Source organism: Juglans microcarpa x Juglans regia, chromosome 1D (genome assembly GCF_004785595.1).
Source record: "Juglans microcarpa x Juglans regia isolate MS1-56 chromosome 1D, Jm3101_v1.0, whole genome shotgun sequence".
Classification (NCBI taxonomy): domain Eukaryota; kingdom Viridiplantae; phylum Streptophyta; class Magnoliopsida; order Fagales; family Juglandaceae; genus Juglans; species Juglans microcarpa x Juglans regia.
Window position 1 is genome coordinate 5,323,747 of NC_054594.1, and position 14,125 is coordinate 5,337,871.

At 35.1% G+C, this 14,125-nt stretch overlaps 1 protein-coding gene and 1 non-coding gene across 2 annotated transcripts; one reads left to right on the forward strand and one right to left on the reverse strand.

Moving 5' to 3' along the window:
• Nucleotides 1–228: 228 nt before the first annotated feature.
• LOC121250151 (ubiquitin carboxyl-terminal hydrolase 17-like) lies at nucleotides 229–9,488 on the reverse strand. Its single transcript, XM_041149112.1, has 12 exons — nucleotides 8,943–9,488; nucleotides 5,363–5,499; nucleotides 4,473–5,275; nucleotides 4,281–4,369; nucleotides 3,566–3,651; nucleotides 3,296–3,458; nucleotides 3,069–3,183; nucleotides 2,803–2,960; nucleotides 1,829–1,913; nucleotides 1,528–1,740; nucleotides 1,044–1,105; nucleotides 229–951 (listed from the first exon to the last, which is right to left on the reverse strand). The coding sequence occupies exons 1-12, from the start codon at nucleotides 9,212–9,214 to the stop codon at nucleotides 318–320; spliced, it is 2,817 nt and encodes a 938-aa protein (XP_041005046.1). The 5' UTR covers nucleotides 9,215–9,488; the 3' UTR covers nucleotides 229–317.
• Nucleotides 9,489–13,475: 3,987 nt separating this feature from the next.
• Nucleotides 13,476–13,557, forward strand: TRNAS-GCU. Its single transcript has one exon. It is a non-coding gene; the product is annotated as a tRNA-Ser (tRNA).
• Nucleotides 13,558–14,125: the final 568 nt, after the last annotated feature.

Genomic DNA, 14,125 nt, shown 5'->3' on the forward strand with positions numbered 1-14,125 from the left:
ATTTTACTATTCATCATCCTCATACACCACTTAGCATACTTATTTTCATTTTTTATTTTTAAAAAAATTAATTTTATTTTTCCTAAACTAATTGAATTTTTCTAATCATCATTTATGCATCACATATTTGGTAAAAAAAAAAATTAAAAATTAAAAAATTATGTATAGCTTTTAGGGTGGAGATGATGGATAAAATTTTTCTAAAGAAAGACCCAGAACACAGATCGATGGAGAAAAGAATCGATGATTGATTTTTTTTTTTTTTTTTTCCTTTCCCCTTATAGCATAAATAACAATGCTTTCTTTCAACTCAAACCTCAAGAAAACGTTTGAGCTGATCTATCACCACTTACTCTTCTTAATGTTACACCAGAATTTACAACAAAAGGGTTAGCTAAGCCATATTGCTCCAATTCAGTGTCCCTACAACCACTGCTACTAGACTTTCTACATTGTCTACTAGTCTCAGTATACAAAATTCCCGAGTTTCCATTCCCATCCAAATGCTCCCTCCAAATGTCATTGTCCATTTCTGAATCTCCATCTAAGTTTCCATGGGAGGAAGATGAAACTGGGTCCGATGAAAGCCCGTAATGGCTGTACCAACTGGGTCCTACTTCTCCAAATATGTAATCAGACAAGTCTCCCGTGCTCGACGAGTCCTTGATGCTCGCGGTGCTGCAAGAACTTGCATCTGAGCTGCTGAAAAGGGAAGAACTCTCACTGGATGAATCCACAGATGGAATTCTTTGCATTGAATGGAATCTCCAATCCTCCGGATGGAACAATTGATTATAGTGCTTTCCAAGCTTATGCTGTGCTGCCATGGTATTAGACTCTGTTTTGGATGTAGTCAGGCTGGAAGGAAAAGCTTCCAAGTTCCTTTTCCTAAACCGTCCCCCATGAGACACCACATTGTTCCTTATAAAAGCTGGGGCTCTTGGAGAGTGCCTAGTAATAAAAGGTGGTAACATTAAGAAAAGCATATTCCTAAAGAAAGGTTAAAATTCGCAATATCCAGGTTGAGTTACAAGGTAATATACCTAGCATAAAGGAGCATGTACGCCCCTTCCAACAAGACCCTCCCCAATTCCACAGGTTCTACCTACACAGAAAAAACGACACCAATCAGCTCTAAAATCAGATTATACAACTCAAGCCTAATATTGTTGATATACAAAGTAAAAGCAAGCTTCTATTATTTCAGATATTATAGTATATTCTAATTTGGCAATACATCTGTCTCAACTACTCATCTACAAACACATTACAAAGAATGATATGCATAAACACCAGAAACAATGGATTTAGTTAACAGCATAGTATAAGTTTTCCTTTTACATCTAAGATGCAAGAAGCTTTGGTAGTCATATGCAAGGGTCTAATAACTTGTTAAAGTTTCAATAGAACTTGGAAAGTCATGTTTTGCAAGTCAAAAACGAGAGGAAGATTTGGCACCTCATAATTTCAAACCAACATGGCCTAACTCAGCAGTGCATTTATAGACTAAAAAGAAAACAAACTTACTGTGCTATCATCTATCCTGAACCACTCCCCATTGAAATTCTTCACATAACACACGTAGTGACCAGAAAACGCAGCATTCATGATATCCAAGTGAACCACCACTGCATAAAGATTGTACAAAGAAGACTTATCACACACTCCATTCATATACGGGGCCATGTCGAGGACCTCAGGAAATTGAATTGATTTGTTTAACTTCTCAAAGTTACCAGACTGCAAGGGATTGAAACAAATGGCATTAGATTTATAAGTGAAAAAGTAAAAATATTGCATCAAAGCAAGTTAATAGTCACGAACTTACCCGAAATCGCTTCAAAACTATTGTCAAAATATTCGGCACCTCCAATATTGTCAACTTCTTTCTTGCCTTCTCATAAGATTTACACCTAGATAAAACAAGTAAGAAGAGGTGCAGAATGAGAATTATTGAGAAAATAACCCACATGATCAGAGCGTTTCAACCAGAAAATAGATGAAAGCTAAACAAATTTCAAAAAAATTAAATAAAGATGGTTCAAATAAAATGACAACTCTAAGCTTCATTGCACACAACTCATTATCCAAAGCTAAACGTTTGGCAGGAGAATACAGAAACAATAACCAGTGAATTAGGCTCGTTTGATTGAGTTGTTATTGGTCTCAAGTTATTTTTTTTTATAAGCGATTATTGGTCTCAAGTTCAACCTTTCTAAGATGTACTCACAATGCATAGAAAAGATAATAAAAGAATTTATCTGTTACAAAAAAAAAACAAAAAACAAAAAACAAAAGAATTAAAAATTAATCACTCCCTCACAAACAATTCTGGTAAAATCTCCATTATCTGCATCTAAGTAACATACACAGTGCCCATTCCGAGTTACTAGGCCTTCACAAAAACTCAAACAAAAGTAGTGAACACATCCACACAGTAATGTGTCTATTTTGCACAAAAGTAACTTCCTCGCACCTACACCTTCAAGCCCCACCCAAAGAAGCATCAGAAGGGGGAAAAAAGTGGGGTAGGGAAGGGCACAAAACCGCAAATCCAATCTTGGTTTGGGCGTGTAGATAAGACATCCAACAAGGCAAAGAAGGCAATACAGGATTTCATTGACAAAAAAAAATGAGTACCGAGTATGTGTTTGAGCATGATCAGTAAACAAGCTATATTGGGTGGGAAGGCAATACCAAATTTTTCATCTTCGGACCTCTACTTAGTTTCACCCAAGCTTCATCCGATAGAAAAAAGGGTGTACTTATCATATATGATACAAATGAGCAAATGAAGCCAACCTGCTGCAATAGTACTTGTTATCTCTGTCCAAAATTTCAGTAGCTGTGAATTGTGCAAGAGCCTCTTCAAGCGTTCCAATGTCCCCATCTATCTCAACAGTGAGATCCATCATTTGCTCACACCGCTCAGATTTGCCAAGACACTTCATGCACTTTATCTGAGAATCCCGGTTATGGCAGTCCATATGCACAAAATTATTGCCACCACCAGATGTACTTTATTAAGGAGAAAACAATTATTAAAGTATCATCAAATAAGGAACAACCTTAGATCGAAGGTAACCCCCGAAAGTCAGGCCTACTAGAGTTGTTTCTTCAGCCACTGGACCCATACTCCCAGCTTCCTTCAGGCAAACAGATTGCATTGTATCAACAGCATACCTGCCAGCTTACTAACTGATCATGTGATGCACATTTAAGACAGCAAAAGAGAAAAGTAGATAGAAATATGAAAATTTACAGATCCAACTGGGAAAGTTTTCAGATAGCTCACCTCAAAAATTCATGCGCATCTTCTTCCTTCCCATGACCAAGATTACTTCCAATTTTATGTATTTTGGATAAAATCCCAATGGGAGACAAAGGGGAATAGCCTTCCTTTGCCTTCTGAATTAGGCATTCAAACTCACAGATAAAACACCATCCCTTCCTTCGGCCTGGGACAAAAGATGAACATTGTAAAATGTGAGAAAGAAATCAAGCACAAAGGCCAAATAATTGAGCAAGTCATAATCCCACAGGGGAATCACAAAGAGAAACTTGCATGATTTAGAATGAAGCCCATGAAGAAGATACGAAGTAAGAGGTCGAGTAAATGCCAAGCACTGGAGAACAGCATTAGCATAACAGCTGCAGAAATTCCAAGGAGAAGTTCATTACGTTAGCAGAAATATAGAACTATTCTTTCTGTTTTTAACTTATAGAAAAAAAAATATAGAATTAATTTTGACAAGGAAAAACATGCTATTAGACCAGCAAAGATATTGTGAGAGGAAGAGGGAGAGAGGAACGAGAGAGAGAGAGAGAGAGAGAGAGAGAGAGAGAGAGGATGTTGCTAGTTCTTACTACACAATACGTGAAGTAGAAAATGAGAGCATCAAATTCCAGCAATCAGATGTAACACACCGACCAACAGCAACAGAAGCAAAAGAAACCGTGTATGGAAATTAAATGGCAACTCTTCTTCACAATAGCTTTTGTTTTAGCAAGAAGAAATAATTTTACCTTGATATAGCTGTCATTTAACTGTAAACAGAATATACTTGCAACCTACACCTTTGAGCAAAATTACAATACTTATACATTAGTCTTAAACCCTATGCCCAACCTCATAAAAAGACAAAATTGTTCTCCTCTGCCTCACACCCTTTTTCACTCTAGTTCCAGTAAATAACAGCATGGCTGCTTACAATTCATAGAACTCATTAAATGTCAGTTTATATGCCAATAAATTAGAAGCTGATAGAAATCGGCATCACCTGTTCCCACAATTTGTAAGGCCAAATGGGCACAGTTCCACCTTATCATAACAGTAAAGTTGCACAAAAAGTTCGTATGGAAAGACTATCTGTCAAAACAGAAGCAAATTTTGGGGCAAAAATCAATAAAAAGATTATCGCAATGAAAACAAAGAGGTTACCAAAAATAAACTATAATATTTTGTCAAAAACCTTGCAATTGTGCTTTCCAGCAATATCATTTCCAAGACCTGACAATTTGTGTTTTGACTCTTTTGAGGCCCTAAACTGCTGTACAACTTTCCGCACTGATGTTTTCAAGCCATTACGAATATCTTGTGGCAAGCTTTGGCTGCTACCAACTTTTGCAGGTAAGGTATGACAACCATCAGTCTTTGCAGACTTGGGATGGGAGAAGGCATGTCCCGTGGTGGCTGAAGATGGATGATCACTAGAAGCTTTAAAAGACAAAGACCTAACTTCTTTACACTTAAATAATTCAGAATCATCTTCCCCATCATCAGCTACAGAATCTGACACTGAACAGTTAAGGGATGGCAAACACCTAAAATTAGAGGCATCTGCAACTGACTTTCCTGGTAAAGCAGATCCTCTGGTGGGCTTACAATTGCGAGGACTTTTTAGCTTCACATCATTGGTTATAAGTGGCTTGGGTTTAGAAAAATGTGACTTGTCCACCCCTTCATCAATATGACCAGATTTCATCTTAGTTGACTTGCTTGCGCAAGAAACACCATCTATAAAACTTACTGAATTAGGAGACTGTGTGGGCAGAGATGTAGTTAGTTCCATCTCATTAAAGCTAGCAGTTCTACAGAGCATATCAGGGGCATCATCATCAGATAGAGGTTTCTCTGATCTGTCGATTGTGCCAAACCTGATTCCCTGATTGGAACAAATATCAACAGAGGATTTACTTCCAGCATGAGACAGAGAGAAACAAGCAGACGGTGAGGAACCAGAAGATGCAAAAGCAGTATGTAGTCCTTTCGTATCTGCACAAGGCCAGACAATATTAGCATCATCCATCATAAGTGAAAGTTTTGAAAAAAGTGCAAATTCCCTCCTATGCTTATTATTACCAAAAATTTCAGACTGTTTTTCCAATACTGCTTTCCCACCAAAGTCACTTTTATCTTGAAATTCCATGGCACCAAGTTGACGACAACATTCATCTCTATGACCTCGTCTCCAGTGCATAATCTGGCACTTTCCAGAACTACAAACAAAAGATACAACTTTCAAAATCAATAAACATTATCGCTCCACCCCCCCCCCCAAAAAAAAAAAGGGGGGCCAACCCCAAAAAGAACAAAAAACAAAAAAAGAACCATAAAAGAAAGGAAATGACTACCAGTTGGTACATCCAAAATCATATATGTGCAGATATTAAATAAGGAATCAATGAATATGGCTATATTTAAAAATAAGTAAATTTAGTTAACTATCTTTTTTTATGAGTAATTTTTTTTTTTTTTTTTTTATGAGTAATAGGTAAATTTTATTGATACGAATGAAATAGGCATAGCCTATGTACACAGGAAAATTTAGGTAACATATTCTTAATTAAAGGCACATGTATCACAGGTGAACTCCAGCCTTCTTCAAACAACAGAGCTCCTCCTTCATGCCAACAAGCTCCAGCTTCAGCCCAGAAAGTACCTTCTGCCCCACTTTCCCCTGTACAGGCATCGGACAGATCACCTCCAACTATATCAGGTACAGAGTTTCAACCAACCCTCCCTGCCAAAGAACACTCCCCTGCTACCCATGTCCTTGTCTTTTTCTCCATAGTGTGATGCCAAAGCCTGGCCCATACCACCATGCACCGCCACCCTACCACCTACTCTACCACCCATCGCAGTCTCAGCATACATCCTAGCTTGCCTACCCACCTCTTTCCCCTTCCCATCACCCTGGACCACTGTTGGAACCTTGGAGAGGTGTGATAGAGCTTGCTTCATCTCCATGGACAGACTTTTCCACCCCCTTCCTTCCGTCCCTTCAAGGACCACAAGCAGGCCTCGATGCCCATTTCCAAGTAGTCCAAAGGCATTGGAATGCCGATGAACAACTATTGCCACAGACCCAATACGATAAGTCTTGAAAAACTCCTTTCTTCCCTTCAACAGGTAGCATTCCTCCACCGTGTTTGCCAGCCAACGAGTGCTGGAATGGCTGAGTACCATCTCCTTTGTGACCTTCCTGCTTCTTTCAGTGATACGAAGTGGCTTCCCCGCTCTAACGATAATACAAAAACCTTGGTTTCTATTAATAAATGTTTTAAGAAGCCTACACCAGAAAGATTACAGACCCAGGAAAACCTAACAGAATGATGACTCCAGTGTGGATCACCAGAAAGAATCACCCATGGTAGAACTGTACGGAGAGAAAATGTACCTAGGCACAATTTAACAACACTGCTAAAGGTGCCAACAGTACAAGTAGTAAGAATAGCATTCAAATAAACTTTTAATCTGAGCATCTTCAAATAGTCCAAAGAGTGTACGCCATACTAGCCCTAGTGGCTTCTTTGACCTAGCTACTTTCTGTAAAAATAAAATAAAAAAAATTGTGGTGTGTGGTGTGTGGGGAGGATGAATAGAATTTTTCTTTTTTGATAAGTAAGTGTAAGTTTTATCGATAATAACAATAGGCAGAGCCCAAGTACACAGGTTGTACACGAGAACTTTATTTATCGATAATGAAACCTATATACTTTCATACAAGGAAACCACCTAAATTGACAAAGGTTTTGAGTCTCACGCTCCTTAATGAGATAGGCCTTGCAGAGTTCACTAAATCTCAATTCAAGTCAATGCTATATCCTAAAAACAGAATAATCTCCTCGGTCATACTCATTCCTAATTCTTGTAAATGCCACCACTTAAGATGTCACACTGGGGAATTGAAGACAGGTGTTACACTTTCAGTAAATTAGCCCCGTAAAGACTTTTTATTTAGCTGATTCACCAGTATATCAATGTTGCTCTGTCATTAGAAGTACTTGAAGCATTTAAAAAATAAGTTTCAACACACAAAATTCAAGTCTGATAGAAGAGAGAAAGGTTTCTTACCAAACAACAATGTACTCAAGGGAGGGGCTGTAAACGAGTTCTTGTCTTCGCTCTTCTAGTATTAGAATGTAACTAGGTGTTTCTTTTGTATACTTCATGTGTACTTGGGCTTCGCCCATTACATTGTGTTTAATAAAAATTAACTTATAAAAAAAAAACAATGTAACACCCCAAAGAAGGCCCAAGCCACATCTGAGCCATACTCCAAAAGGACGAGTCAAGGGTATAATTGAAGCTCCATTGGAATCATTATAAAGACAAGAACTTCTCCCTCCCAAGTAATGTGAGATCTCATACACCACCTATCCTCATCACTCAGTATGGAGTATCATAATCTCCCCCTATTTAAATTCCCGATGTCCCCGTCGAGGAATTCCATCATAAGTGACATGGGTCAAGTCCCACACTTCTGGTTGGGATAGGCTCTAATACCATTTGTAACGCCCCAAATGATGCCAAAGCCACATATGGGTTATACTCCAAAAAGGGTATTCAATAATAAAATTGGAGCCCCATTGGGATAGCAATATGGGATCTCATACACCACTTATCCTCATCCCTCAATATGGGGTATCACAAACAATGTGCAACTTCTATCTTAACAATACAATCAAGAACAAACTTCACCCAAAAATACACGCACCATATGGATTCCTTTCTTTTCTAAAATCTAAAATTCCTCAAATCCCATGAGCCCCTCATATCGTCACACATGCTTCCATCTATATAATACGAATGTGAGCAACTATGAGGCAAGGCAGATACAAAAGAAAATTGTGTTGGAAACAAGGAAAAGCATCAACCGAGCTAAATTACACCTCCATGGCCACCTTCAGATGATTTATGAATCATTACCAAGTATTTTTCTTATTTAGCTCAGCTTTAGTTCATATATTTCTATTTTTCAAAATCATATAAAACACTTTATTTCTTTTAATAGTCCTTTTATTAATTTTTAAACCGTGTTATTCTAGTATTGGCTGACCTCTAGACATTTCTATGAATATTTAGGTTTTTCCTATTACAAATTGTTCGTATTTCACAGGTGCTCCACGGAAATATGTTGATCAGGCAGAAACTAATAACGACCATCTGAAAGTCAAAGTCAACATTGTGCTACGTAAGAGCAAGAGATGAATGGATGAAAAATAAGTATGAGCAACTCCTGCCAACTCAATCTGGTATTATCTTCTACGATTCCAAATAAAGAAACACTAGATCAAATAATACATCAAGTCAGATTCTGACGTTACTAATAAGTTTCCTAATTCTAAGTTTCCATTTGCTTTATCCTTTTGTTTATTGGACCCAAAAAAAAAAATACTACGGTCAAACTAATCGCTTTGACAACCAAATATGACATACAAACATCACAATCTCAAGCCAACAATTTGGAACCATAGAGATTTCTCGCCTACAAGCAACCCGTAAAAGTTAATTAATTCAACGTATGAATTCTAAGACCCCAAGAAACCATTGCAATTACCAACACACAATTGCAAGCAAATACACGCACATGCACAAATACTACAGTTTAAGATATCAGAAAATCAACTTGAACGAGAGAGATTTTGGAAGGACAGACCAGTATCTGACTGTCTTGCACTGAGAGCAGCGCATAGTGGTAGGGCTATAACAGACGGCACACTGGTAGCGCCGCACTACCGGCATCGAAGTGTACTCAACTGTAGCTTCGACCTCGGCCAAGGCGGCCTCCTCGGAGGCCATGGCGACCAGCCTCATAATCTCCTCCTTCTTCGCCGCCGCATCCCTCCACTTGAGGCGAATCAGAAGAGAAACAAAAAAAATCGAAGGCAACAGGAAGGTCAGAAACCCTAGGATTCCGGGAAACAGCATTGGCTTAACCGGCACCGAGGATCAGTCCAGAACAGAGAAACCCTAGGATCGTAATTTTGCTATACATAGATGTGGCGGTGGTGGCGGTGGCTTCGGTGATTCGGATGCGCCGGGCGGTGTAGCTTAGGGTGGTGCGTGGAGGGGCAGAAACAAAAATTCAGGTGACGGTGGTGGTCGTGACGATAAGCGTCTCTGGATTGGTTTTGGGAGATTTCGGACAAGACACTCGGAGTCGTATAGAAAAGAGAGGGAATGTAATTCTGTTTTGTCGTGCAATTTACTTTTTCCTTTTTCACTTTTTTTTTTTTTTTTTTTTTTTTTTTTTTTGGTGGGTCTGAACACATACATGCAGGTACACACGTCTTCGGTCTTTAATTTTGTCCTCTTCATTCAATAGTATTTCACTACTTTTATACTATAATTTTCGTTTATTATACATTCATTTAATATAAACTTAATATTTATATTAATAAAAAAATTTATAATGACGGGTTTCACTTTTTCAAGATGGGTATACAAGGTTGGCACACGAACTATATTTTTATTTATTCTTTAGTTATTTTAAATTTTTAATTAGATTGATATGTTATATTCGAAGGAACTATTTATTTAAGTAAATTTTCTACAATAATATTTAAAAAATTTACTATATCAACAAACCAACGTTCGAGGCCTCGTTTGTTTTCAAGAAACATTTCATCTCATCTCATCTCATCTCACTTCATCATTATAACTTTCTCAAATCTCCACACAAAATAAAATAAACAATTCAACTTTTTCAAATTTCAAAACAAAAATAATATTAAAAAATATATTGTAACAATATTTTATTCAACTTTTTAACTTTAATCTCATCTCATTCCATCTCATCTCTGAAAACAAACGAGCCTAAAATGACAAAGAAGAAATCTCCCATCAACAACCCAATTTTAATTAGTTATGATACCTCTGGTTCCAAAGAAGATGTCTCCGGTCAAAGTCTTTGAATTTAGACCAATCTTTCTTAATGTCAATTATAAGCTGAGTTTAAATATTTTAGCAAATAGATTGAAGAAAGTGTTGCTCATTATTGTTTTCCAAACTCAAACAGCTTTTGTACCAAGCAGATTTATATTAGATAACATTATTGTAGCCTTTGAAGCTATGCATACTATGAACTGTAAATTTCAAGAAAAGTTGGTTTTATGGCATTGAAACTATACATGAGCAATGCCTATGATTGAGTTGAATGGAGTTTACTCAGAGCTATGATGTGGAAGCTGGGCTTTAAGCAAAAATGGATTGATTAAGTTATGAAGTATGTATAATCTGTCTCTTATGCTATCTTGATAAATGATATTCCTCAATGCCCTTTCAAGCCGTCTAAGGGTATTAGGTAAGGGTATTCCACAATAGTCTATCTTTTATCATATATGCATAAGCTTTGAGCTCATTACTCAGGAAGGCAGAAAAATATGGACTCACTACTAGAGTGCCTATATTGCTATAGGGAAGATTCTTATTAATCATCTATTATTTGCTGATGACAGCCTATTATTTTGCAAAGCTAATTCGATTGAATTGAGCAAATTGATAAGTATTTTTAGCATCTATGAAAAGGCTTCTGGGCAAAGATTGAATATGGACAAGTCTTCAATTCAATTTAGTAAGAATACTTGTCAAGAAGTGCAAGACAATATATTGAGTATAGCTGGAATCAGATCAACATTGCCTTATGAAACATATATTGGTTTGCCTGCTATGGTTGGAAGATCTCAAGCAAAATCTTTCATGAGTATACCAGATAGAGACAAGCTAAGTCTTCACAATAAAAAAGAAAAAACTCTCTCCCAAACTGGAAAGCAAATATATCTCAAGGTTGTTATGTAAGCTCTCTCTACTTACAACATGAGTGTATTCAAGCTCTCAAGTAGTCTTCTTAGAAGTATCAACAGAGTTATGCATAACTTTTGGTGGGGACAGTAAGATAATGAAAAAATGAAAAGAAAATACACTGAGTTGCATAGAAAACAATGGAAAAAGCCAAGTCAACAATTGGTATGGGGTTAATAGATTTTGAGAGATTTAACTTTGCTATGCTTACTAAACAAGGATGCTAAACAAGATTGGAGATTAATTCACAACCCTTCCTCTTTAGCAGCTCAAGTCTTAAAGGCCAAGTACTTTAAGGAAGTCTCTTTCTTTCCAGTGAAATTAGGAAGTAAACCTTCATTTATTTGGAGAAGTATTGTTGCATATAGGCCTTTAATAGAATAAGTATTGGCTAAGAATTCGTTAAGTGTTTCAGATATGATTATTGATATGGAGGAATTTCCTTCATGTATTTCTTCATTGCTTTGAAGGAATGATCAATAAAATTGCCTTTCATTTAAAATAAAAAAAAAAGAAATGAGAAATTTAAAATTAAGAATAATCTAAACTTTTATCAAGAAACATGTTAAGAGTATAATTTGCCAATGGTCTAGACCAAAGGGGCAAAGTCTTGCTATAAAGAGAGCAACGCATATTTACCATAAGGGGAATATTTTTTACAAAATAATATATGTTGTCTAATGGCAAATCAAAACATTAAAGGCAATGCACGAATACACAATCTACATTATGACGACAGAGAATAATTTGCAAAGTTCAACATTGAATGCCACGAATTAAAACGCAAGTATCACTTTTTGATCAAGTTTTATTCTTCTTTTAAGGGCGGATTTGGTTACATAAATCAAATCATCCCGTATCATATAATCATTAAAAGATTTTTAAACTTCTATATAAAATATCATAAATAATTAAAATTTTAAAATAAAAATTATATTAAAAAATTATATTATAATAATATTTTATTTAACTTTTAACTTTTATTTCATCTCATCTGTATAACAAGATAACAAAAGATGGAGAAAAGCTGCAATTATTTTGTGTTTTCAAATTGAGATCAACTCGTGTTTTATAATGAGGCGTAGTTTGGCTTTGACCCCTAAAGTAGTTTCTTTCGTTATAACGCAAGCAAGAAAACGAAGATGGTGGAATTGTGTCCTTGTTATTTTCTTTGTGCCAACAAAAGGAGGATCCAAGAAAGGAATAATATAACTTTGAGTCGTACACAACAAGTTCTCGTGGAGGAAGTTATAAGAAAATAGTATAATATAATGGCGTATGCCGCATGTACAAATGGCATACTCATCGCAGTGTATTTGTGAATGCGGCAGCCGGCAAGAGCAATATTATTTTCAATTAAAGTAAATAATGTGATGTACTTAAAAGAAATATATATTTAGAAATCCACTTAAGACTGGTTTGGATTCAGAGATGATTTTAGATTAAAGATAAAAGTTAAAAAAATTGAATTGTGATTTGAGAAAGTTGAATTGTTTATTATATTTTATGAGAAAATTTAAAAAAAATTGTAATAATAAGATGAGATGAGATGAAACACTTTCTTTCACAATTAATATAAAAACATGACATTTTAGCTAACATAAAATATTATATGTATTTTAATATTTTATAACTGCATTAGGTCCCATAATATGGTATGTTTACACATTTATATATAGTGAGACCCAATTTTAAGTAATCTAAAAATTTAATAACTATCTCTTGAATTTCAAACATCACTTAGGATGTTTGGTAAATATTAGAATTCTCAAAATTCTCAAACTTCTTATTATTTCATTCTCAAACATCATTAAAATAAAAAAAAAACTTTTCAATTTCAAATTTACAATATTTTCATCTAATTATTATTCAAACATAAAAATCAATACAGCTTTTACAAATTTTTAAACAAAAATTATAATCAAATATAAATAATCTTTAACTATATAATATCAAAAAATTATAATACAGTTTTTTAATATAACTTTTGTTTTGAAATTAGTAAAAGTTGTATTAATTTTTATATTTTAATAATGACTAGGTAATGATCAGATAAAAATTTTGAAATGTTAAATTGTGAAGTATTTTGTGTTTGAAAATGAAGTTACGAGAAATCTTGAAAATTTTAAAGAAAAATTATTTCACCATAAAGAGATTTCATAAAAGATAAACTTACAAACTAACGTAATTTGATGTGGTAAAATTAATTTTATTATAAAATAAATCTAACATATTATGTAAAACTATATAATGTGTTAATTTATTTTTGGAAGACTTATTTGAAACTATAATAATTCTCATTTACCCTAAAAGTCAATAACAAAATTTTGGAAGAATAGCATTTTGTTGATAAATAATAAATAAAATGCTGCCGAGAGATAAAAGAATCGTCGCTTTGGCCGAGTGGTTAAGGCGTGTGCCTGCTAAGTACATGGGGTTTCCCCGCGAGAGTTCGAATCTCTCAGGCGACGATTGTTATTTTTTTATAATTATTATTTGATTTAATTAATTGAAATTAAAGGCTTGGGAGTGGGACCCGTATCAGAGACTGATCAAGGCCTGCATTGCCTTCCCCAAATCCAACCTCCACTTTTGCTGTCTGACCTTTAATTCGGTCAGGGTCAGCCACTGACCTGACCCTTTTGGAATTCCAAAAAAAATCAGCTTTAGGACAGGTGGACTGCATTAATAGGGCATCCGTCCATAAATTCCCAAATTTCAAAAATTTCCCACAAATTGGTATCCCAAGTCAAAAAATAATGGCGTTTGGTACCCACGATTGGACGCTTTCCCCATATAATTACTCTTCATATAATTCAAACTTCTTGTTAAATTGATGTCATCTTTCCCACTAATAAATTTTAAAGACAATATTTCGATTTTAATGTTTTTATTTTAGGGTTGAAAGTGAAATAAGATAAAAATTTTATAAATAATAATAAAATAATTTGTAACTAGTAATAAAATTTAAATATTTTTTAAGTTTTAAAAAATGAAAAAAAAATTACATAAAAAATATTATAAAGTTAAAATATTATT

Bases quoted from the DNA above. Each gene is read 5' to 3' on its own strand.
- LOC121250151 (XM_041149112.1), bottom strand. From the start codon at position 9,214: ATGCTGTTTCCCGGAATCCTAGGGTTTCTGACCTTCCTGTTGCCTTCG. The intron at 3,184-3,295 runs GTGAGCTATCTG...GTAAGCTGGCAG, and splicing joins GATGCGCATGAATTTTTGAG to GTATGCTGTTGATACAATGC. The intron at 1,106-1,527 runs GTAAGTTTGTTT...TTTTCTGTGTAG, and splicing joins TCAGGATAGATGATAGCACA to GTAGAACCTGTGGAATTGGG.